Source organism: Coturnix japonica, chromosome 2 (genome assembly GCF_054131305.1).
Source record: "Coturnix japonica strain WE chromosome 2, WE-NBRP24, whole genome shotgun sequence".
Taxonomy (NCBI): domain Eukaryota; kingdom Metazoa; phylum Chordata; class Aves; order Galliformes; family Phasianidae; genus Coturnix; species Coturnix japonica.
Genome location: NC_140664.1, coordinates 8260935 through 8284006, shown reverse-complemented (window position 1 = coordinate 8284006; position 23072 = coordinate 8260935). Strand labels below are relative to the sequence as shown.

The 23072-nt window shown below is 39.6% G+C and overlaps 1 protein-coding gene across 3 annotated transcripts in view; it reads right to left on the bottom strand.

Annotated features, from left to right (window-relative positions):
• ASAP1 (ArfGAP with SH3 domain, ankyrin repeat and PH domain 1) overlaps positions 1-23072 on the bottom strand; it is a 162215-nt gene that overhangs the window by 112073 nt on the left and 27070 nt on the right. For all 3 annotated transcript variants that reach the window (XM_085536979.1, XM_015856319.3, XM_015856325.3), the window contains one exon: positions 8053-8139. In XM_085536979.1, coding sequence (XP_085393105.1) covers positions 8053-8111 — 59 coding nt within the window. In that variant the 5' untranslated portion in view covers positions 8112-8139. The remainder of the gene's footprint in view (positions 1-8052; positions 8140-23072) is intronic.

The following is a 23072-nucleotide window of genomic DNA, read 5'->3' as shown; positions in this document are numbered from 1 at the left end:
CCCCCTCCCCTGTCCCTCTGTCCCGATGGGGGTGAGGAGCGGGGCCTGGTGGAGAATTACAGCGGGCGTAACGATGGATTGGAGTTAGAACTGAAATCAGCATCGACGTTACCAAAAAGAAAAGAAAAAAAAAACAACAAAATAAAGGGGGGCACTTTGGTTTAAGCGGACATGTGGCGGGTTTCCAACTGTAAAGAAAGAAATATCGAAGGAGTAAACAGTGGTGGTTAGATAAGTCAGTAAGCAAATAGCTGTTGGCGCGGCGGGTGACATCCGACGCCTCGGGCTGTGGGTTTTACTGCCTTCTGGCACCTCTGATTGTTGGGATCCATATGTGCCTTTATGGAGAAGGCTGGGTCTCTGGGGGCTCAAGTCATTATGGTCATCTGCCAGTTCAGCCTGATTTACTGAACCTTACTATGGCTTTTCCATCTCTTTGTCTTAGGGATTCTCTCCACAAAAGCACAGTCTTGTGACTCTTGACATCTGAACAGCTGAAAATGAGCAATGTGATATGGACGTGTCCAGCTCAGTGCTGTGTGTGTCAGCACCTACTCCTATACGTCAGCGCCCTGTACGTGTCATTCTAACAAAACTCTCAGAAATAGTTCAATATACCAATAAAAAGTTGCAATGCCTGAGGAAATGTTAAAAGGAGAGACCTGCTTTGTGGCTACTCATACAAATGATTTTCCTTAGCAGGATCTGCATGCGGCCCTGTCAGCAAAAACATGATCCCAAGATGTGGTACTGCCTGCACATTGCTGGGTAGGTGAATAGGGATAGGGATGCAGATGGGGTTGGGGGATAGGGACAGGGATTGGGATAGGGTTAGGGATGAGGATGGGGATAGGGATGAATATGAGGATGGAGATAGGGATGGAAATGGAGATAGGAATGGTGACAAGGATAAGAATAGGGACAGGAATAGGGATAGGGTTAGGAATAGGGATGCATCCTGCCTCGTAGGAGCCAGATTTCAGGGCTGGCCAGCACTGCACGCTGGGAGACTTGAGGTAGGGTGGGCAGGAGGAGGAGGTTGCTCAGAAAAGAAGCGTGTAGGAGTTGCACTGAAAAAAAAAAATAAAAAAATGGAGCGAGAGGAAAAAAGAAGATTGAGAGAGCAAATGGAGGAGGTAGGAAGAAAATCGATTGATGATCGTGTTCTTAAGTGCGGTGGAGGAGGAAGAGAGAGCAAGGAGATGAAAATGGTTGCTGACATGAGGAGTGTGGACAGATTGCAGAGAGGATGGGTTTTTTTCATACTATTTAGAGAAAATCTGAACCGCAGAGTCAAAGAATTCTCAACATAGGAGAGAAGAAAACAGGTGGGGAAACTGGAGCAGCCAAGAATGGCAAAGTGAAGGCATTGCTGGGCACCAACCACTTGGCATACATTTCCTCATTAGGCAAAAAAAGTCTTCTCAAACATAATACCAAGCATATAAAAAGTAGAATGAATGCAGGAAATAAAGGCAACAGAGCAGGGCTGAGAGATGAAAAAGGAAGATCAGATGCTACCGATCATAATTGCATGTTAGTCTGATTTTTTTTATTTTTTTTTTTTGACAGTTCTTAAATTGTTCACTTTATTAAAGGGAACATGGTGCTCAGTTCTGCTGCTTTGAAGTGGCATTTGATCTTTCCCTGTAGAAATGCTCATACAGAAAATAACCCTATAGGCATGACCTCTTTAGGCTGACATTATCTCCATTTAAACTCACTGGTAGAGGGATTAGCTAATTAATATCATCATAATAATAAAAAAGATGCAACTTGCCTATGAAAATGTGCTTGCATTTTAACTAGTCAAATTATATAACTGTTTCAGCTAGCAGGGCAGATTTCAGATTTAACCACGTTTCCTGTTTTGAGCATTTGAGATTCACTTCTAAACGTGTAAGATGCACCTCTCTATAAATTGTCACTAACAGAAATCACTGTTTAGCATCACAAATGGCACAGAATAATCAGCAGGATGTGAAAGTTCTTTTTCACAGCGTCTGCTCTCGGGATGCCTGTGCCTGGGCTGGGGGAGGCTGTGCTGCCTGGCCTTGTACTTCTCCACCAGTTGGAGAGGGAAAGGCATCGCTGTGTCCATCCTCAGATGGGCTGGAATGGGGAAGCAGGGTGCAAGCAGCCCTGGAAACACGTCTGTTGACTGACAATTCATCGCAGTTAAGGAAGTTGTTCGTATTTTCCATCCCACCCAGTGATTCAATCTACAAACCCATTTGATTCCCTTGGCCTTCCTTACTGTGTTTGCCAACAGGAGAGTTAATTACAGCTATTGCACCTCAGAAAGTTGGTAGTATTTCTGCAGCATTTGTGATACCGTGCTCAGGGAGAGGCTGGCCAGCATAGCAACAACAGCAGAAATTACTAACACAGGTGTTTTGCAATCAGCTGAATAGCAACCACGGCGTTTTTCGGTTTATAGTACTCCAGTCATTTTATATTTAGATTGAGATCAACAGTTCATTCACATGAGCCAAGCACTAGTCATCAGGTGACGATGACTCTTGTCATCATTACGAACTTTCAACCACCACCCATCTGGGCCAGGGGTGAGCAGCTCACACAGCTCCTTTCAGCTTCAGCCCCACAAACAGCTCAAACCCCACAGCAAGAATTATTTGTCCACTGGATATCAGGAGACAGAGAGGGGAGATTGTGGCCCTGCTGTACTATATCAGTCCCTCCCCACCAGCTGTGATCACACAGAGCAGCCCGAGGCCCTGAGGCCTCAGACATTGCAGCAGCCTCACGGGCTCATGCACACCTCAGGTGTGACTGCCACTCGTTTTTGGGAACCCAGCATAACCCTGGACAGGCAACAAAATGCTGCCAGACTTGCTCAGGGAATCTGCTACCCACACAACATGCAGACTGCCATGGGGCAGTCACTTATTTCTTTACTTCCGAGTCTTGTCTTGGCTATTACCATGGAGAAAACTGGTGTAGATCAGACATTAATGTTTAATGAAAGGAGCAAATCATCACAATGTATATGTCATCAAATCATTGAATCAAAGAATTGTCTGAGTTGGAAGCGACCCTTAGAGGCCATCTAACCCAACTCTTCTGTATTGAACAGGGACACCTACAGCTAGAGTAGGTCGCTCAGAGCCCTGCCCAGCCTGGCCTTCAATGTCTCCAGGGATGGGGCATTTACTACATCTCTGGGCAACCAGTTCCAGTGTCTCATCACACTTAGAGTAAAAAGCTTTTTCCTTATATCCAGTGTAAATCACTCCTCTTTTAGTTTGGAATCATTTCTCCTCATCCTATCACAGCAGACCCCTCTAAAGAGTTTCTTTCTTTCTTTCTTATAGCTCCCCTTTAGACACTGAAAGGCTGCTCTCAGGTCTCCCCAGAGCCTTCTCCTCTCCATCTCTCTCAGCCTGTCATATGTCTTAGTTAACTACTTAGTTGCTACACTCTTCATCATCTTCACAAACATGGAGTTACCAGAATAGCAACAGAAGTAGTGGAGCTCTGAGAACCATCAGAAAAATATCCTTAGGCTGTATTACTGTACTACACTGATATTCTGGACAAATTGGTAGTTTGGTGTTATATTCATACCTTTCAGCTAAACACAACACTCAGCATCATTTCCCATCCACTTTGTTACCCCAGCCTAGTGTATGGGAGCTATATGGGGCATAGGCAGCCATGGAGTTTGATCCCCCAAAAGAATACATTTGTTCTTTTGGATTGAGCTTCCCTGGGAAAACATGTACATGCCAATTGCTGTTACATTTCTGTAAGTTGATTTTCAGAGGACTTCTGAAAAAATTAATGAGAAATGCTCATTTAGATTTATAGCAATCAGTATTAGAACACAAATATTTCCTATTCAGCTCTTCTCTTTTGAGATGAATGATGACTTTAGAAGACAAAAGGAGCTTCAAATTAACAAAAATCTTAGCAGAGTGTGTTTGGCTTCTCATTTTGAAATAGCTCCTGTACTGAAAGTCAGGAAACCTTTTTTTGTTAATGGAACTCCCATAGCTTTGTTACATTTAACAGAACCACCCAATTTATGTAAGGCTGTAGATAGAATACCACTCCTTCATGCTGCAGCTGGAAACATTCAGCCTGGAGGACCTTCACCCTCAGAGGACGGTCCCATCAGCTCACTGAACCTTGTATGGAACGTAGCAGCTACATATTCTAACCTGCAGCATGTTTGAGCTTTTAATATCACATAAATGCATGATGTACTCACAGGAAAAGGCAAAGTCTATTTTAAACAGCAAAGCCTACATCACACATTGTGACTGGTGCTAATTTGCTGAAGGGAACTTGCATGGTAAACTGCAAAAATGTTTTACTTGAGAAAGAAAGAATGCAGTTGGATTTGACATTTGCAAACAAATTTTTAAAATAATTATGTTATTTGGATAGAACAAGCATGTAAATTTCCAAGCAAGGAAAACCATTCATATCTAAAGAATGATTTCTCTACATGGAGAAAACCAGTATCCATATCCAGCAAACGTACTGGTTGCAATCCTGTGTTTTCAAGCTGCAGTATCTAGCGGTCAGGCTTGTGAAATAGATGAGCTGAATTATTTCTGTTACTGCTGTGGCTGTTTTGAATAAAAGAATCAGCTGATTTCAATTTTCATACTGGCATTTCAAAGCATTTTTCGTCATCTGGTATTTGAAATTATTTAAGAAAACATAAGCAACTGTCTTAGAAACTACAGTATTCATTTAATATCCTCTTAGCACTAGCAACAGTGGCCTAAACAAAAGGTTCCTTTTGCACTCTTTTAATATTAATATGATAGCAATAAGAGAATCCATTGTGTTCTCAATATAAATGACACATTGGTAAGATTTGCATTTTTAACACTGTATGTACCAAATGAGAAACCAAATTATTAAAAGCACAGATCTGAATGATATGTTTTGAATGTTATGAGCAAGGAGCTTAGCTGAGTGATGACTAAGCCCAAACAGTTATCTCAAAGGCCAGCTGAAAACAGCACTGAAAACACTGCAGAGCACTGAGTTACACAAGATTAAGCCAATTCAATTGCTGATTCAGTTTTGCCTTTGTTGTTTTGGTTTTGTCATGCAAGACCAAGAGCCATGCAGACAAACACATAATGGCATTCCAGGCTCACAGTAACAACAGCAAGAGTGGCCCCTGAACCTCTGCATTCTTCAATGAGAAAAACAGCAAAACATTAGCGTGGAGCAAGGAGCAGAGAGGGCTGGTGACAGGCATGCTCACTTTTTGTTGCAGATGTGATAATTTTGGTACCTTTATTTCAGGCAGGGTCTTTTGTTGTTAGAGATGCTCATTTAAGAAATCTAAATATATATATATATACATAAACAAGCAAACAAACAAAAAAAAAACCAAACCACAGTATATTCTTCTATAAGGACTGTATTTTGCTGCACTGAAAAAGATCGAGCTCTTGGGAACATCATAGAAACCTCTGGAAAATCTAACCCTTGCCTGCAGTGCAAGCATGAGCCTGTTGCTTGCTGCTGGTCTCACGGGGCTGCTGGCCCCGTGTCACCCACTAATGCTCTGTGTGGTTCTCCTGGCTATCCATGGTTATCCCATCTGAGTGCTTGCAAGATCACTGGGAAGAGCATGGCAGAAATATCTGCAGGAAACCAGAGGAGTTAAATGTCGGTTGGCATGAGAGCAAGGGATGCAAATAGCAAGACAAGGGCAAAATAGCATGAAGGAGTATTCTGTGATTAAACTGAGAGAAATTAGAGTCTTTATAAAGTGGGAATCAGGAATAGCTGAATACTTTTTCTTTTTTTTTCTAATATAGAAAATAGCAATGACTAAGATCAGTAACTGGTACAGCAAAAATGAACATGTTGCAGGGCAGCTGGCATAGCAGGCTCTCCAAAACAAAAAGAGAATGCAATAAAGCCTCAACCCGCACTGCAAACATTTCAATATTTTCTCTTTCCCTCTGCAAATGACACAGCTTTGTCATTCTCAAGGCATATTTCTGGTTCTAAGCTACATCCAGCTAAGCTGCTAGATATATGCTGATGGCAATATGCATCTTGCATATTGAAACTGATGGTTCAGGCCAAAACGAACTTGGGAAGCAGTCTGAAAACTAGATAAAGGTTTGTAGACCTGATATCTTGTTCTTGAGCTGCCATTCACAGCTGTGACATGGGTATTTTATTGCTATGTGCTTTGTTTCTCTATCTGTGGAATGCAGACAATTACATTTATATTTCTGGGTGAAAGCATACTGGGATCTCCAGCCGAGTAGTGCTATTGCAGGACACAGTGTTTTTACTGTATATTTTATTGTATGAGTTTTATAAAACAGCTAAAGGAAGAGAAGGGCTTTCAGGCCAAATAATTTCATCAGCATTTTACTGGATAGAAAATAAAAGGATTGGAAAGAAAATAAAAGGACTTTCTGCTATTTGTTCATGATATGAAAATATGAAGGTCAGAGATCTGATTTTTAGTTAGGTTTAGTTAGGTTTGGTTTTCTTTTTTCTCCATATCTATCTCGTACGAGTTTGTCAGCACTTAAACAGTATCTAGTGAAAGAAGTGAGTCTGAGACCCTGCCACACCAATCAGATGTACAGAAGTCAGTTATGCCTTTATGAGAACTTTTTTAAGGTAATCTTATGAATGAATCTACCAAGCTGAGGTTCAAAGGCTGGCATATAGTGTTGAATAAATATTATTAATTCTTCAGTTTTTTACAAACTGTACATGCTTTAAAGCTCAAAGCATGAAGCAAAAATGCCTCCATTTTAAAATTAGGGTCTGTCTGTCTTCTAAAGTAGACATTTGATGGTCATTGTTGTGGGGTTCTCTTAAAACTCAGGGCAGCTGAAGGAATCTGGTAGCTTTTGGAAACTGATATTGCCATGCAGACCTACTCCATCAGCTCTGTGTTCAAATGATGCTAAATGAAATAAAGAGCTTTGGAAGATCAGTCTAGAATTCCATCATAGCAGCTCTTTTCTCTGGCTAGTCATTTGTTTCTATATTTAACCACTTTAGGCCACTGAAAATGAGCTTGCCACTTCCTAAGTTAACTGGTTTTCCACTGACTACAGTAGAAGACGATCATCTTGTTTCAAAATCAAGTGGAAATATCCAGCTTAATTGCTTCATACTTTTCAAAAGATAATTGTCTGACATCTGGACTCTTGCTTATTCAGGCACCATGGGCTTAAAAAGCAAAAATATGCATAACCGTGTGAAAAAGCAAATACACCAAAGGAAGATTTATTCAATTTTCAGATCATCAGCAATGATTCACCCCCTTTGGCTGGACTGGAGTGCAGTATGGCCTCCCCCCCAGGGAAAAGGAGAAGATGAAAGACTCACGCTGCTGGGTAGAGGGCAGTGACCTGTGCCAGGAGAGCTCCATCCAGAGCTCCAGGTACAAAGCAAACCACTGCCTGTACTGCAAATGTTGTTGTAGGGAGTTCAAGTCAGGCAATCCAAATGTCATTCTAGTGGCTCAAAAAAATACAGCCAAAACTTTAAAACAAGAGCACTCACCATCCAGAGACTGAATAAACAAAAGCATATTTAGACAACTGTGTGCTATTTTGTGTTTTGCATCACCAGAAGAGGAGAGTCCCTCGTCTTTCAAGCCCCCACACAAAACTTGCCACAGAGTTTTTGGACTGATCTCATAGATGTGTTGTTTGCAAAGTTAAAACAACATCAGTTACCAGATCTGGATGACTTGAGAGGACTTACAAAGTGTCCTTTTTATACCCTTCCCTCCCTATCCAACTTTGACATTTATGAAAGCAAAGCAAGGCAAAATACATCATAAGTGTTATTGTTTGCTCCAGTACCCACATGGGCCGTCAATGCTCTGATTCAATCTTTACTGATTGATTGATTGAGTGATTGAATATTTTCATGCTCAGAAGGATCAATAGGTCCTGTCCAAAGTAGCACATATTGCAATTGATAAAAACAATTAATCTGGGTTTTTTCACATTTTTTTCCTGCTTTTTATACTTCAAACCTGTTACTCAGACATTGGTCTTTCTTCTTTCTTACCGATTCCATAATGAATCTCTTGAAGAAAAACTTGAAAGCCTGGAAGCTGAAGATCTCATGTCTCATCTGTCACGACCAGAAAACTACCTAGATGAGGAGAAAAGATGGTGCAAGTCAATAAAATTGTCCAGAGCTGTGAACCTACAAGGTCAGTTATTCACAGTTTGAAAAAAAAAAAGTTTGTTAATTAATGCATCGGGGATGTCAATTTATCATGGAGTATTTGATTACTGTATTTGATATTGTGAGTTTCATTAGAGTAAACAGACCCATTAGGAATCCGCTGAGAATAACACCTTGCTAAAAACTGCTACGTGAGAGCTTCATTTAGCTGACTAGGAAAACTGGCTTTGTGTAACTAAATGTGGCATGTACTCGCTTGGCTGATCTGTGTGCTGAGTGGGAGTGCAGCCTGCCCAGCTACTCTGACACTTCTCACTAGAAGACCCTGTTTTCAGATATAACTTCATATTAACCATTCAGGCTGAAAATTTCTGTGTCAGGTGCACGCATCAGACTGATTCTTTTTTTGGAAGATAGAGATATGATTTGAAGGACAAAGAGTTTTGGCAGAAAAAGTGGATTGACAGGGAGGAATAATGCGTGTAGAAGAGTAGAGCTCCTCTCTAGTAGGTTAGCCCCTAGTCTGTACTGATGTATGCAGCTGTTCCCGCCCAGGTATAGGACTCCACACTTGTCCTTCTTGAACATCATTAATTCCTCTCTGTTCAGTTCCTCATCCTGTCCAGGTCTTGCTGAATGGCAGCACAGCCTTCTGGTGTGTCAGTCACTCCTTCCAATTTCACACCATCAGTAAACTTGCTGAGGGTGTACTCCAGGTCATTGATGAAGATGTTAAACAAGACCAGATCCAGTGCTGATCACAGGGGAATACTGCTACTCACAAACCTTCAAATAGACTCTGCACTGCTGGTCACAGCCCTCTGTCTACCCAGACAGCTATGACACTGTAGAAGGCCACTAGATTGGTCAAGCTCAATTTCGCCTTGATGAATCCATGTTGAGAACTCCTGATAACCTTCTGTTCTTCCAGAAGACAGTTGTTCCAGAACATAAACCTTTTCATCAAGCTTTTATCCCACCATTATGTTCCGTATTATTTCCAGTTTAAGGCTGACAGGGAAGAAAAGTGATAGAGATGCTGCAGAGTCTCTGGAGGAGGTGGACAGGACTGGGACGCTGAGAGTACATAGCACAGCCCATGTGTCCAGTTCACAATTTCTATCTGAGGACTCCACTTAAATCTTCCATCAGTTTTTGTTTTCCTCACTGAGAGAGCTGTCTTATTAATGCTGTCAACCTATTTCCCTAGAGACTGCTGTAGTTTGTTTATGGGTTTTGTCCTGTTTGTTTTATGTTTCCAAATTTGTCATGTGGGTCTGGAGGTCTGCCAATCCTGAACATTAAAAATAACGTAGGATAATCCCTGGCTACAAAACATATGGGATTCAATTAAAAATTGCAACATACATGGTTGTTGTTTTTTTGATAGGATGTTACTGTCTTTCTTTTCCCGTCTGTTCCTGAGCCAGTATGATACATTCAAGTAATGTGGTCAAAATCTGTTTTCCCATTAGCAGGACTAGGCAGCTCCTTAACCAAACCGATTTTGGATTTTTTACATGTATGCATAATGGAGCCACATATGCCACCAGTTTGGTAGCATGGGAGAAGAAACATTTACAGCTCTATCCATAACTCTGTCATACTGAGCTGTTGTTTAAAGAACGTGTGTTCTTTGAAACAAAGGCAAGGATGTAAGATATTTCTAACTTATAGATGGATAAAGTATAAGTTATTTACCTTACACTCAGAATATTATGCTTGAATATTATATTATGCTGGAAAAAAAGAGCTGGGAAAGTCCTCCCCCAGCAAATAACAGAGTCCCCCAATCTTACAACAACATCGCAGCCACTGGAAGCCGTGGATCTGACTCAACCCACAATGACATGTCTGTTTGTTGTTTAACATTGCAGCACATCTGTTCCTTTTAATAATATTATCCATCTCCTTAGGTAAAACAATCACCTTCATGATTGCAGGTTCACACTATTCAAATCTAACCAGTGATAGATTAAAAAAGGAAAAGTATAATGGCTCGATGCTTTTTAAACAAAGCACTGATCTAGGAATGCAGGTAATAGTGATTTACATTAGATTTACATTAGATTGTTTTGAATGTATGGTAATTTATTTGTATTTAATCCATTTTTCATAAATTCCCCGAAGTCACAGAATTTCCTTAATTCTGCTCAAAAAAGCCAGTTAAAATTTTTAATTATTCACATGTTATAGGCAATGTTACAGCATTTAATGGAATCATAGTATCATAGAATGGCTTAGGTTGGAAGGGACCTTAAAGATCACCCAGTACCAACCCCCTGAGCCTCCAGGCCGAACAACTTGAACTCCCTCAACCTTTTTTCATAGGAGAGGTGCTCCAGAACTTTAATCATTGTCATGACCCTTTTCTGGACCCTCTCCACAGCTCCATTTCCTTCCTGTATTGGGGAACCCAGACTTGGGTAGAGTACTCCAGATGGGGCCTCACAAGGGCAGGACCCCCAGGTCCTTCTCTGCAGGGCTGATCTCAGTGAGCTTTTCTCCCTGTCTGTACGCATACTTGGAATTACCTCTACCCAAGGCACTTGGCCTTGTCAAACCTCATTAGATTCTTGTGTGTCCACTTTTTAGTGTGTGCAGGTACCTCTGGATGGTGTCACAGAATCACACACAGAATCACAGAATTACCCGGGTTGGAAGGGACCTCAAGGATCATGTAGTTCCAACCCCCCTGCCTAGCAGGGCCACCAAACATACACATTTACTAGATCAGGTTGCCCAGGGCCCCGTCCAACCTGTCCCTCCCTTCTACAGTGTCAGTATTTGTGCTTAGATCCCAGTGGCTCAGAAATTAGTCACATTCATTTTCTAATTCTATTCATTTCTGCACATCTCAGTACTAAATCAGCAAATAAAGAGAAATATGGAAAAATCAGGAAAATTATTTATAAAGAAATCTAGTTGATTGAAGAAATCAGGAGTGATTGATGAGAAAGAGCAATGAGAAGGAAATATATGTGGGTTCTCCAAAGAGGAGTTCGCCTAGTGATGAAGATGCTCAAGCAGGTTCAAATCCCTGTCTCTGTGACCTTGGACAAGTTATTAGTATTGCATTCAGATGACAAATTCCTCAGGCCTTGTATCTGTGAGAGTGTTTAGTCTGAAGTAAGAGAAGTAAGAGAAAGAGACCTAGCAAAGAGCAGGATGACATTGAAGACACTTGAAAGCTGAGTGTCAACTGAGGTGCGTTAATACGGTAGTATGGTCTATTAGTCCTCACATGAGGAAAGCATTTACTTTTGTGCCTGATTATGAATATATGCAATCATGTTGAATTAATTGGTAAAATCTAAGTGCTTGACTAATCCTAGCTTATAACTAAGTAGTATAATGAGTTGAATCTCCATGTTTTTAAGATCACAGAACCAGTAAAAGAGCATGAAAAGGCAATGAATTCTTAGAGTAGAAGATAAAAATTACTGAGTTGAATGGATAATAGGCAAGAAGAACATTTTATGGTAGGTATTTTACAGATGAGATGAAAATATCAGGAGTCTTTTCTGCCGTCTTTAATTACCTGTATTTTACATTGCTTAAACTCTGTGTGATTTCATGCATAAATCACTTAATGACCAATTTTACTTTTCTTTTTGGTTTGGAGGATTAATTTTTGCTTTAGCAATAGAATGCAGAGTCAGAACAACCTGGGGAATACATAAATAAGTATATATTTTGCATGCCTAATTAATATTTTAGGAGAAATATTAACCAGCCAGTTTTCATGAATGTTTGAACTGGAGTTAACCTAACTAGAAAAAAACAAGCAAAAGTTAATACTGTTTCTACAGGCACTGATGTGGCAATAATAGTAGTTGTACACCACCATGCTGAAAATCAACTCCCTTTATGTCCAAACAATAGCATGAATCACAGAATTCTGACCTTGATATACAAGTGTGATCATGGAGTAATTATAGCTTTTGTGCCTTCTGTATAAACAGACTGCTTTATCTGGAAATGCTGTAGGGTACTGCTTCATTCTGCAATTTACAGCTAATGACTGAGCAGGCAGCTTTTATATCCCAAGAAGTTTTAAATTGCACAGGTAGAAAAAATCTTATTTCCTGCAAATGAAATAATTACGCTGGTAACTTGAACTACAGGGAAGCAATTTGTTGCTCTGTCTAACTTCTGTTGAACATCTTCTCTTTAAAATTTAAAGATTATTTTCAAAATCACATTTTGAAAAGGTCATTGAAGCCATTGTCATGACAAAAATACAGAATTAAATTACTCAATCCATGTAATAGCTGACATGTTCTTGAACGAATTATGAGATTAAAGAAAATATCTTTCATTTTATGCCAAAATCAACTGAAAGGTTGTTTTGTTTGTGTCTATGTCGGTATCATCCAAACAGGATGTGAGAAACATATGTTCTATGGTTTCACTTTAATCCATGATTTGGATAACACTATTAACATGTGGTCTAATGTCCGTCAGTGGAGGAAATCTGAGGATATTTGTCTGGACATGTCAACTCAGACCTTTCTAATACAGCCAAAGGAATGAAGACCCCATCATGACCTCATGCATTAGCTGTATTTTCAGTGCTGCATCAAACTGCAGCATCAAAGCACTAACATTCTTATGGGTATGAGCTGAACAGCAAAAGAAGCAATAATAGAAAAACTGTAAATGAATTGCACTAACCAAGGCTGTGCATATATCTCTTTGTTAACTAGTCTGTTATACTCTGGGTGCCCATGCACAGCTGTCCTTATAAGAAGTCTTGAACAGGATTTTAGGACTTGCTGTAATCATCGTCTAGGAAGCCAAGGGCAAGAGGAGTTGCATGGTCACTGCCTGGTTTGACTGCTCAAGGCAGGAAAGCAGCACTCAGTAGACACCACAGGAGCTGGTGATGACTCAGGATGTATTTCTTTCCACAACATCTACGACTTGTCATTCAGTCTCATATCTCCTTGAGCACTGTCACCTTCCTTTTTAATGAGCAGATTGTTGCAGACCACATGAGCTGGTTGGGGTTCAGGGGTGTCCCCAGTCAAACTCCACTCACTTTGCCAGTGATAATTGTGTTCCTTACAAGTTCTAGACACATCACAGTGTCTAATAGCTTACAGCCCTGAAGACCTGACTGATACTTGCTTCGAGTCTGTATCTAACAGTTTCTGTCAACTGTCAATTGTTCAGTTTGTAATCTATTAGATAATTACACTGATGTCTTTAGATAACTCTAGTTTCTTAATCAAAATGCTGTTTGGTGCCGAAAGGTCTACTAAAGTTCACACTTATTACATCGATAATATTGATTTACTTCAAGAAAATGTAAACCCTCAAAAATATCAGGACAGCTTTCTTCAAATAAAATAAATTTCCCTTAATTCCATCCTGATTGCCACAGATTACATTACTTTTCTGTAATTCTTTATGAATAGTGCCTGGAATTAGCCATTCCAGTGTTTTACAGTGAATTGATGTCAGTTTGAAAGGATTACTAATCCTCAGGTCATTCTCTCAAGCTTTTAAATTTACTGGCAAAGTAAAAGCACTCTTCCATTCATCTTGGGATATCCAAATGTTTGAATATGTACTGCAAATACTGAAAATTAACTTTTAATTAGCTTCTTGGACAGTATTCTTTAACATCTGATTAGAAAAGAATCTAGTTTTAGGGGATGTCATTGCTGTTAGAATTTTACTACCTACCCCTGTCCAATGATAAATTCCTCCTATGATCATGAAATGACCATGACGTAATATTTTTATTGTGCAAAGGGCTACAGAAATTTGCACCAGACAACCTTAATCTGGTTTAGAAATTCATGCTGCAAAAGATGATAATCCCAAAGCTCATCAGTTTTGTAATATATCAGTGCCATATGATGTTACAGCACATTGGTATAGATGACCAGAGGGTTTAAGGGTACTTGTTTGGTAATTTTCTGCAACCTCACTTAAAGATGAATTTTCTCTAGATCTCAGGTATATGACACAGAGATTTGTATAAGTATTTGGACTGAAGGACTTTCCAGTCCTGCCTGTCTTTTGTTATTTGTCTAAAGGCTCCAGGATAATAGTGTTATGACTTAAATCTCCTTGGATTCACTTATGAGTGACCTTTTTATCACTTCCTATGATATCCGTCAGCTGTTCCTCAGGCTCAGGGAAGAATTTTCATGTTGTGGAGGTAGCAGATAATCAAAATCTCTGCTTCCCAGCTTCAGACCTCTGGAGAGCTTTCACTGATCCTGACAAGGGCATTTTATGTTTGATGACAATGTTGACATCCGTGGTCCAAGATTTGGAGTTAATTGCAACATGCTCCTGAAGCTTGTGAGAAACTCACGACATGCAGATGTTTCCCACCTGCTCTGCAAAATTGGTAGCTGCTTAATTATCAACTTCTTACAAAGTTTACAGCAAAGCAATCCTGTACTGAGTATATGGGTAACAGGTTAATAATATAATCTGAATGTTACATCAGAGTCCCCTTGTCACTGTCCCCATTCATTCTCAATAGCTACTGAGGGTAGGCTGAATTCAACATCAGCGACTTGCTGAATGTATGTATGGAATGGAGAGACATCATATGAATCAGAAACAATCAAACCTGTGGTAGCTGTGTTAAAAATCAACTTCCCTCTGCATGAAAAATCTGCTGCTTCTGAACTCTCCACATCCTCCCTATAGTGGCTTTTCTGCTCTATGGTGGGAGCTCCCAAGCAGGACAGGGAGCACAACTTGCTGTCTGTTGATTAATCAGGCACCCATCTGGTCTGGTATTGTCTGAACACAACACAAAAGTTAGTGAAAGCATTTCCTCCTGGAATGATCACTGCTTATTCTCCTTCAGAGACAAGTCCCACGCAGACTGTGGCTGAGCCAGGAACCAGAGCCCCATGTGCTCAGCTTAGTTTCAAGCACGTAACCAGGCTTTGAGCAGGATGACTCCTTCAAACTGCTGGCTTGTTCCTGCCTTCCCCTTTGGCATGTACCAAGTTGTACCACTTTCTTTCTCACTTACGGACTCTGTGACAGCATCACATCCTTTAGTTGACACTGCTGCTGGTCATTCTGTCCTTTAGCTGAGTGCTGTCAAGTATAGAATTATTAAAGCATCCCTATGGAATACCCAAAAACACAAGTTACATGGAAATCTCAACAAGAACACAAAGATGTTCCTAAATATCCTATTATTTTGAGACATGCCAAGATCCATGAGCATGTCCTTTGTAATTTAATGTGCTGTTTACATTGAAGAATGAGATTATCTCAAAGTGACCAAGCAGTCTTTTGATCCAGACTCTGTCCAAGTAAATGAGGCTCTTTATATCCACTTCGGTAAGCTCTTACTCAACTTTTACACTTCAGAAGTGGGACATCCCTGACAAAGTGCCTTTGTCTGGGCTGTTCTCCCCAGGTTCCCTTTATAGTTACTGAAAATAGGTTGCAGCTCACCTCATGCTGCAAGAGCAGATGTTTAAAATATAGATACTGAAGGAGATATCTACAAAGGTTGGATGAATCACAGACTAAACTTCCACTTTCATTCTAACGACTAAAAGAGAGTGAGGAGCTGAGTGCAGTGGTAGACACCTACCCTGAAGTTACTGCATGCCCTGAGTGCATTGTGGAAGGGTTTTCTTATTTCTGCCCAAGCCACACTCTGAGCACACACAGGACTACAGCCCTCGTCCTACATTCCAGAAGAAATGCCAAAAGAACAACAACAAAAGATTTAAATAATAGGCTTTTAATGGAAGCCCCTAGGAAATATCAAGCTGCAGATGCTGTTCATTGCAGAGAAGTTGGACTGGATGACCTTTAAGGGTTCATTTCAACTCAAATGGTTCTATTTTTCTATGATAATATCTGTTGGTTATGCTACCACAAATGTTGCCATACCTGCAAACTGATGAGAACTTTTAATGATCTTAGTTTTTTGGGTTATTATTTGTCTAGAAGAAATTGCACACATAAAATACAAGAAAATCATATGCTGTGATATACATATGGATATATTTACTGACAGGAGAATGATTCAGCTGAAAATTAAACCTCTTGTTTTTCAGTTTCATTTGTATCAGTTTCCTTTCTCAGCTCACATGACTGTGTTGGTACTGCTTTTTTTAGTGGCAGCATGAATTTATGCTGAGACAGAAGCAATAAAGTCACATCGCTTTCAGAAAGATAGGAAAGCATCAAGGCTTAGTCTTGTCAGGCCCTGATAGTTAAAAATACTGAATAACTCATGCTTTTCCTCTCTAGGCCTTTTCTGTTACTTAATAAACCACTTCACAGAGAAGTAAATTTGACCGATGTATTCATTAGTTTAATTGGTTGATGCATTGCTACTTTGTGAGTGGGTGACAGGGAGGTAAGTATTTTGCATGCGCTAAGACGTGGTACACAGTTTTCCCATTGCAGAACCTGGAGATGTACATGTGGGAAACTTGAGGTTTCTTCTGCTGTTCTGCGGCAGTAGAGCTGAGCTGCCTGCTAAGTGAACACTTGCCAAGTGCCAATGTTAAAAGATAAAAGAGTGGGGAAGATGGTAGAGAAAGACAACTATTTCAAGGTACAATTATCTAAATGAGCTGGAGAAACCTGGGATGACTAAGCCCTCCATCTCAGGAGAATTTGCTTTGGAGAACTTTGATGAATTTTAAAATGGTGTTGCATTATGCATTTTAATAATGCAGCCTTTCTCTTCTTCTCCTGCCTCTAGGCAACTGTTGTTAGGTCCATTTTTTACAAAAGCCTAAGGAAACAGAGAATAAGTCAGAGCCACTAACGCAGAGCTGCCAGGTGCCCAAGAACAGATGAGAAGACAGATGTGCATGCAGTACCTCCAGCACTGCAACTCCTGACTGAGCCTTTTTATCTCCCAGGTTATGGACCTGCTTCACTTTCAGGTCAGCAAATGATATTAATTAACTAGAGAAAAAGTTTTGGTATCATTTGGCACAGACAGTGCCTTGTGCAGCTTTGATTTCCTTCCCCTATTATATTCATGAACTGAAACTGGATCTTGACAAAAGAACAGACACCTCTGATTTATAAAAGCCACCAACACCAACTGTAAGCTTCAATCCCAGTTCCTGGCTTAAAGTTTTAAGTCTGCCTCTTCAGTGAACTGTGTTAGAAGCATAAATACTTTGTTGCTCAGGATGAGAGCCATAAACAAATCTGGGACTGAAAGACCAAGCCAAATGTTAGCTTGGAGCCAAAAGAAGGCTGGACACTTGGAATCAGATTCTCAGAGAAAGTCCATTGAAAGCCACTTGAGTCACAGAACAGTGACTGTGAGTGGCACAACTGGGCTTTGACCGCAATCTTCAGCAATCCAGGGGGCTCTGTCTTCGAGACAGGCCAGTACTCATGAGCCTGCCCTTGGATGGTAGAACCAAAGCAAGCCTTAAATATCTAATGTTGTCTATCATATGCTAACAGATAATGAAATTGTGTGTCATGGAGGCTCTGAGATCTGTTCCTGCCACGCTTGATCAAGACCAAAATTTCCAGCAGGCCTCTAAGAGCATTTCTACATGGTCTAGAAATTGTTAGTCATTCTGAAGCAATCAAGCTAAATCTTTTGCAAAAAGCAAAAACCAAAGAGCGTCACGAATCTAACTCAGATTTTTTTCCAAGGAACATCTGATCCAATTTAATTCAGTAAGCCCTATTCCAGCCATTAATCCCCAGCCAAATCTCTTTTCTTCTTTCTTTTCTTTTCTTTTCTTTTCTTTTCTTTTCTTTTCTTTTCTTTTTTCTTTTCTTTTCTTTTCTTTTCTTTTCTTTTCTTTTCTTTTCTTTTCTTTTCTTTTCTTTTCTTTTCTTTTCTTTTCTTTTCTTTTCTTTTCTTTTCTTTCTTTTCTTTCCTTTTTTCCTTTCTTTCCTTTCCTTTTCCTTTCCTTTCCTTTCCTTTCCTTTCCTTTCCTTTCCTTTCCTTTCCTTTCCTTTCCTTTCCTTTCCTTTCCTTTCCTTTCCTTTCCTTTCCTTTCCTTTCCTTTCCTTTCCTTTCCTTTCCTTTCCTTTCCTTTCCTTTCCTTCCTTTCCTTTCCTTTCCTTTCCTTTCCTTTCCTTTCTCTCCTTTCCTCTCCTTTCCTCTCCTTTCCTCTCCTTTCCTCTCCTTTCCTCTCCTTTCCTTCCTTTCCTTTCCTTTCTTTCCTTTCCTTTCCTTTCCTTTCCTTTCCTTTCCTTTCCTTTCCTTTCCTTTCCTTTCCTTTCCTTTCCTTTCCTTTCCTTTCCTTTCTTTCCTTTCTTTTCCTTTCCTTTCCTTTCCTTTCCTTTCCTTTCCTTTCCTTTCCTTTCCTTTCCTTTCCTTTCTTTCCTTTCCTTTCCTTTCCTTTCCTTTCCTTTCCTTTCCTTTCCTTTCCTTTCCTTTCCTTTCCTTTCCTTTCCTTTCTTCCTTTCCTTTCCTTTCCTTTCCTTTCCTTTCCTTTCCTTTCCTTTCCTTTCCTTTCCTTTCCTTTCCTTTCCTTTCCTTCCCTTTCCCTTCCCTTTCCCTTCCCTTTCCCTTCCCTTTCCTTTCCCTTTCCTTTCCCTTTCCTTTCCCTTTCCTTTCCCTTTCCTTTCCCTTTCCTTTCCCTTTCCTTTCCCTTTCCTTTCCCTTTCCTTTTCCTTTCCTTTTCCTTCTCTTCTCTTCTCTTCTCTTCTCTTCTCTTCTCTTCTCTTCTCTTCTCTTCTCTTCTCTTCTCTTCTCTTCTCTTCTCTTCTCTTCTCTTCTCTTCTCTTCTCTTCTCTTCTCTTCTCTTCTCTTCTCTTCTCTTCTCTTCTCTTCTCTCTTTTTTCTTTTTTTCTTTTCTTTCCTAATTTTATTGTACATTATGATTTACTGCAAAGCTCTACTTTCATTATTACTTAAAGAAGTAGTTGTGCAGATCTTTGAGCAACTCTTTCTCTTGATTGGGAAAATACTACACAGACGTAAGACTACTACTCTTCTGAGAGAACTCTTTCCCAATTAAAAATAGTGTCTGTGAGGGAAATTATGGTCTTGTAAATAGCTTCTGCTTCTGAGTAAGACTACATTAACAGCATAAATTAGGCTTGGTTTCTTTATATCTACTAGATCTGCTATTTGCTGCAATAGCAGCACAGTAACAGACACAATTAATGTTGAACAAATATTCTGGGAGGGCTTAAAATGTTGAAATCCCACATAAGTATCTTTTGATTGTTGAAAGAACCTGATCTGCCTAGTGCATTCAAGAATGAACCTATTTCCTCCTTGGGAAGAAATCCCAATAAATATCTTTTTTGTTTTTGAAACACACAGGAAATAGAAAAGAGAAACATATTTTCTCATGATAACTGCAGTCAAAATCAAAGGGTATTGCCAGGGTTCACAGAGATGCTGCCTGGTCACTGTCATCCACCTTTCTTCAGTCTGTAGGAACCAGAGCAAAGCCTCCTGCAGTTTACATCTGGAGTGGGAACTGGATGACACTGCACAGTTCTGGTTTTCATGACCACCTCTCATCTCCTGCTAAATCCAGTAAACTAATCTAAGTTGCAGATAGCTGGAGGTGCTAAGGAGCAAAAACACTTAACTGTACCTTCTGGGGCTTTGAGTTGCTTTTCTTTCGAAGTTCTGGAGAAATCCAAGGGTCTCCAAGGCACAGACTGACTTATCCTCAGTGAACAGACCCAGCGGATGATTTCACTTTAGAAAGGATTTGGATTATAAAAACAAATGTTCTGTAGTTCAGGACTGAGCTACATTGTTCTGCACTGGGAAACTCAAGAGGAAGTGCCCTTGTCTGCTGAAATCCTAATTACTGAGCTGAAATAATTGACCTCACTTTCAAAAGAACGTTGAAATAATTTATTCAGGACTTTGCTATGATCTGAGGCTCTGAATTTGAGGCAACCAGCTTCTGAAAGTTACTGATGTTAGCTTTTATCTACAAAGGAAAGTCCTCTTATGGTACCACTTGTCTAAAAAAAATTTGGCCTCTTTACTGGCAGCCAGCACAGATGAGCACAGTGCTTCAATCCCATGGAAGTTCTCTCTTTTTCTTCTTTTTCTTTTTCTTTTTCTTTTTCTTTTTCTTTTTCTTTTTCTTTTTCTTTTTCTTTTTCTTTTTCTTTTTCTTTTTCTTTTTCTTTTTCTTTTTCTTTTTCCATTCCTTTTTCTTTTTCCATTCCTTTTTCTTTTCCTTTTCCTTTTTCCATTCCTTTTTCTTTTCCTTTTCCTTTTTCTTTTCCTTTTCCTTTTCCTTTTCCTTTTCCTTTTCCTTTTCCTTTTCCTTTTCCTTTTCCTATTTCTTATTTTTATTTTTATTTTTATTTTTATTTTTATTTTTATTTTTATTTTTATTTTTATTTTTATTTTTATGTTTATTTTTATTTTTATTTTTATTTTTATTTTATTTTTATTTTTATTTTTATTTTATTTTTATTTTTATTTTTATTTTTATTTTTATTTTTATTTTTATTTTTTTATTTTTATTTTTATTTAATAGAAGTGTTATTTTTTGTTGGGGAGGAGGTAGTCAGAGGTCACAAACTGTATATTTCCATCTGCCTATTGTCACAGGGCACTCGGGCCCTCTGTTCCTCCACTGGAATTGACTGAAAGGGCTCAAAGTCGTGGAAAGGCACATACACATGTGGTGCAATTGCCCTACACTCATAAGCAGAGACTACAAATGATACAGATTTCTTATCAACAGTTTCTCACTAACACATGATTTAAACTCCATTTCAACATTTTCTGTGATTTTTTTTCTTTTTTTTTCTTTTTTTTTTTTCCCTTTTTCTCAGAGCATAAAGGACAACAACAAGAAGATTCTCTTCTGTTCTTCTAAATGAGAATTTGAACATCATCATCCAGTGTTGTCTAAGACTTCCTGTTTTAGGCTCAGATTGGGGTTATGTCCCCACTGCCTAATGGACAGATCTATCATTGCCATTTGTCTGTAAACCCAGCTCTCTTATTCATGCTGCAGAGATTGACCGAGTTTGCTTGGGAAGCCCCACCATGACTCACACAGCATGAGCCTATTGCATATCCCAGCCCTGAGAAGGAGCTGCCTAGGACCTAGGGCTTCTTCTGTATGTTTGGGAAAGGAATCTGATTTAGAATGGTGAGAAGTAGCCTTAGAAATGATATGTGGGGCAGGGAGGGACTTGGCTGAAGAGCAGTCTCACAGCTGGGCTGTTCTCTGCACTAGAAGGCATCAAGAGGATTGAAGCTCAGGAGTTTACAACCATCTGCATACATGCATCTACTACCCCATAGAGGTAACAGTATAATTACTATTCTAAGCTTCCCAGGAACTTAGGGAAGAAGATAAATCCCAACAACCAGGTGATTTCTTTAGCTTAGACCAGGAGCCAGGTAGGTTGTCATGTGGCTCCAGGACACAGGAGCAAACATGACTTGCAATCATCTTTTAATCATTAGTCCTTCCCTTTAAGTCTGATATTCTCAGTGGTAAAGGAAATTAGATCTGAGTCCAATTCCATTTGCCGGTCTAAGTGGTGAGAAAAAATACCAGCTACAGATGATCCTGTACCAGAAGTAGATTCAACACATGAACGTGTGGCTCCAGCTCAACCGCAACTTCATAAACACAGAAAACAAAAGAAAATAAAGTAGAAATTACTCATGAAATCTAGGACTTTGCCTGACACCACTGATTAAATCTGGATTCAGATCATGACATTAATCCAGAACAAGCGTAAGATCAAAATTGGTCGCTGATAATTTAAAAGCTGTACGTTTGGTATGCAATTATAGTACTCATTAGTCTTAATAAAATATCTTCAGAAATTGTTAAGGCAGAGATCTTCTTCATTCATGAATATAGATAACTTATGAACTGTAGGAATTTCTGATCCTAACAAGTTTTCCTAAGTATTCAGCTACTAATTATGAACAGCAATAAAAGAACACCTGCTGAAATAGTTATTAAAGGATGCACAGCTATGACCTGCCACTGATCAGATGGATGGAGGCAGTATCCTACACCAGCAGAGAATGCAGTATTCCACATTTTATGGGAAATATACCATTAGGTAAATGATTATATCAGTAAGTATGCTAATTTTTGTGACTATTAAACAACTTGGGTTGGAAAGCAGAAGGAAAGCAGCAATGTAGTTACACCCTAAATTAGACAAAATAAATCTATGCACTCCGCGGTGCTGGCATGGATCTTAGTTACTCACAAATAAATCTGGAATATTACCACAAAACTCGCTTTGTAGTAGTACTGTAAATCAGGTAGGAGATAAGGATTGGACCCTGACTGTTATTAGTGACTGAACAGCTGTAATTTCAAGACAAAATTTCTTCCCTGGATGTGTCTAATTGCATGTTGAACTCAAACAAGCTTTTTTCATGGATGCTAGTAATGCCTGTGAGATTAAGGGAAAAAAACAAAACACCACAGATCCATGTTGCAAGTGTCTATCAAGGGTAAGTACAATGTAAGTACGATCTCTATTTCAGAAGTCCTTCAGTCTGGGAAACTGGGATTGTCATCTGGGAAATATCACTGCATGTAGTCCTGATCAGCTCTTGCTTCCTATGTGGAAGTTCTCAGCCACTACTGGGATGGAATCCTGAAGCATTGGCTTGGGCAGTTTTATGTTCTGATATGGAACAGTAGGATCATGCTAAGTCCTTGATGTTACACTGAATCTTGATAACATAAATCCTAGTGCCTGAAACCCTCTACTGCCTGTCTGGCTGGCAGTTCTGGCCAGAATAAAATTGATTTTATGCATTTGACCAACTGCATTAAAAAGAGCGTGCAGCTGCACCAGCCTTGGCAGGAGACATCTTCCTCTTCCTGCCCCAGTAGTGCTGAGAAGCACCTCAGCTGAGTGTCTCTCATTTCTCACTGGCTTGCTCCCTTCTGGCTACTACAGGGATGAATAGGAGAGTAGGCTGT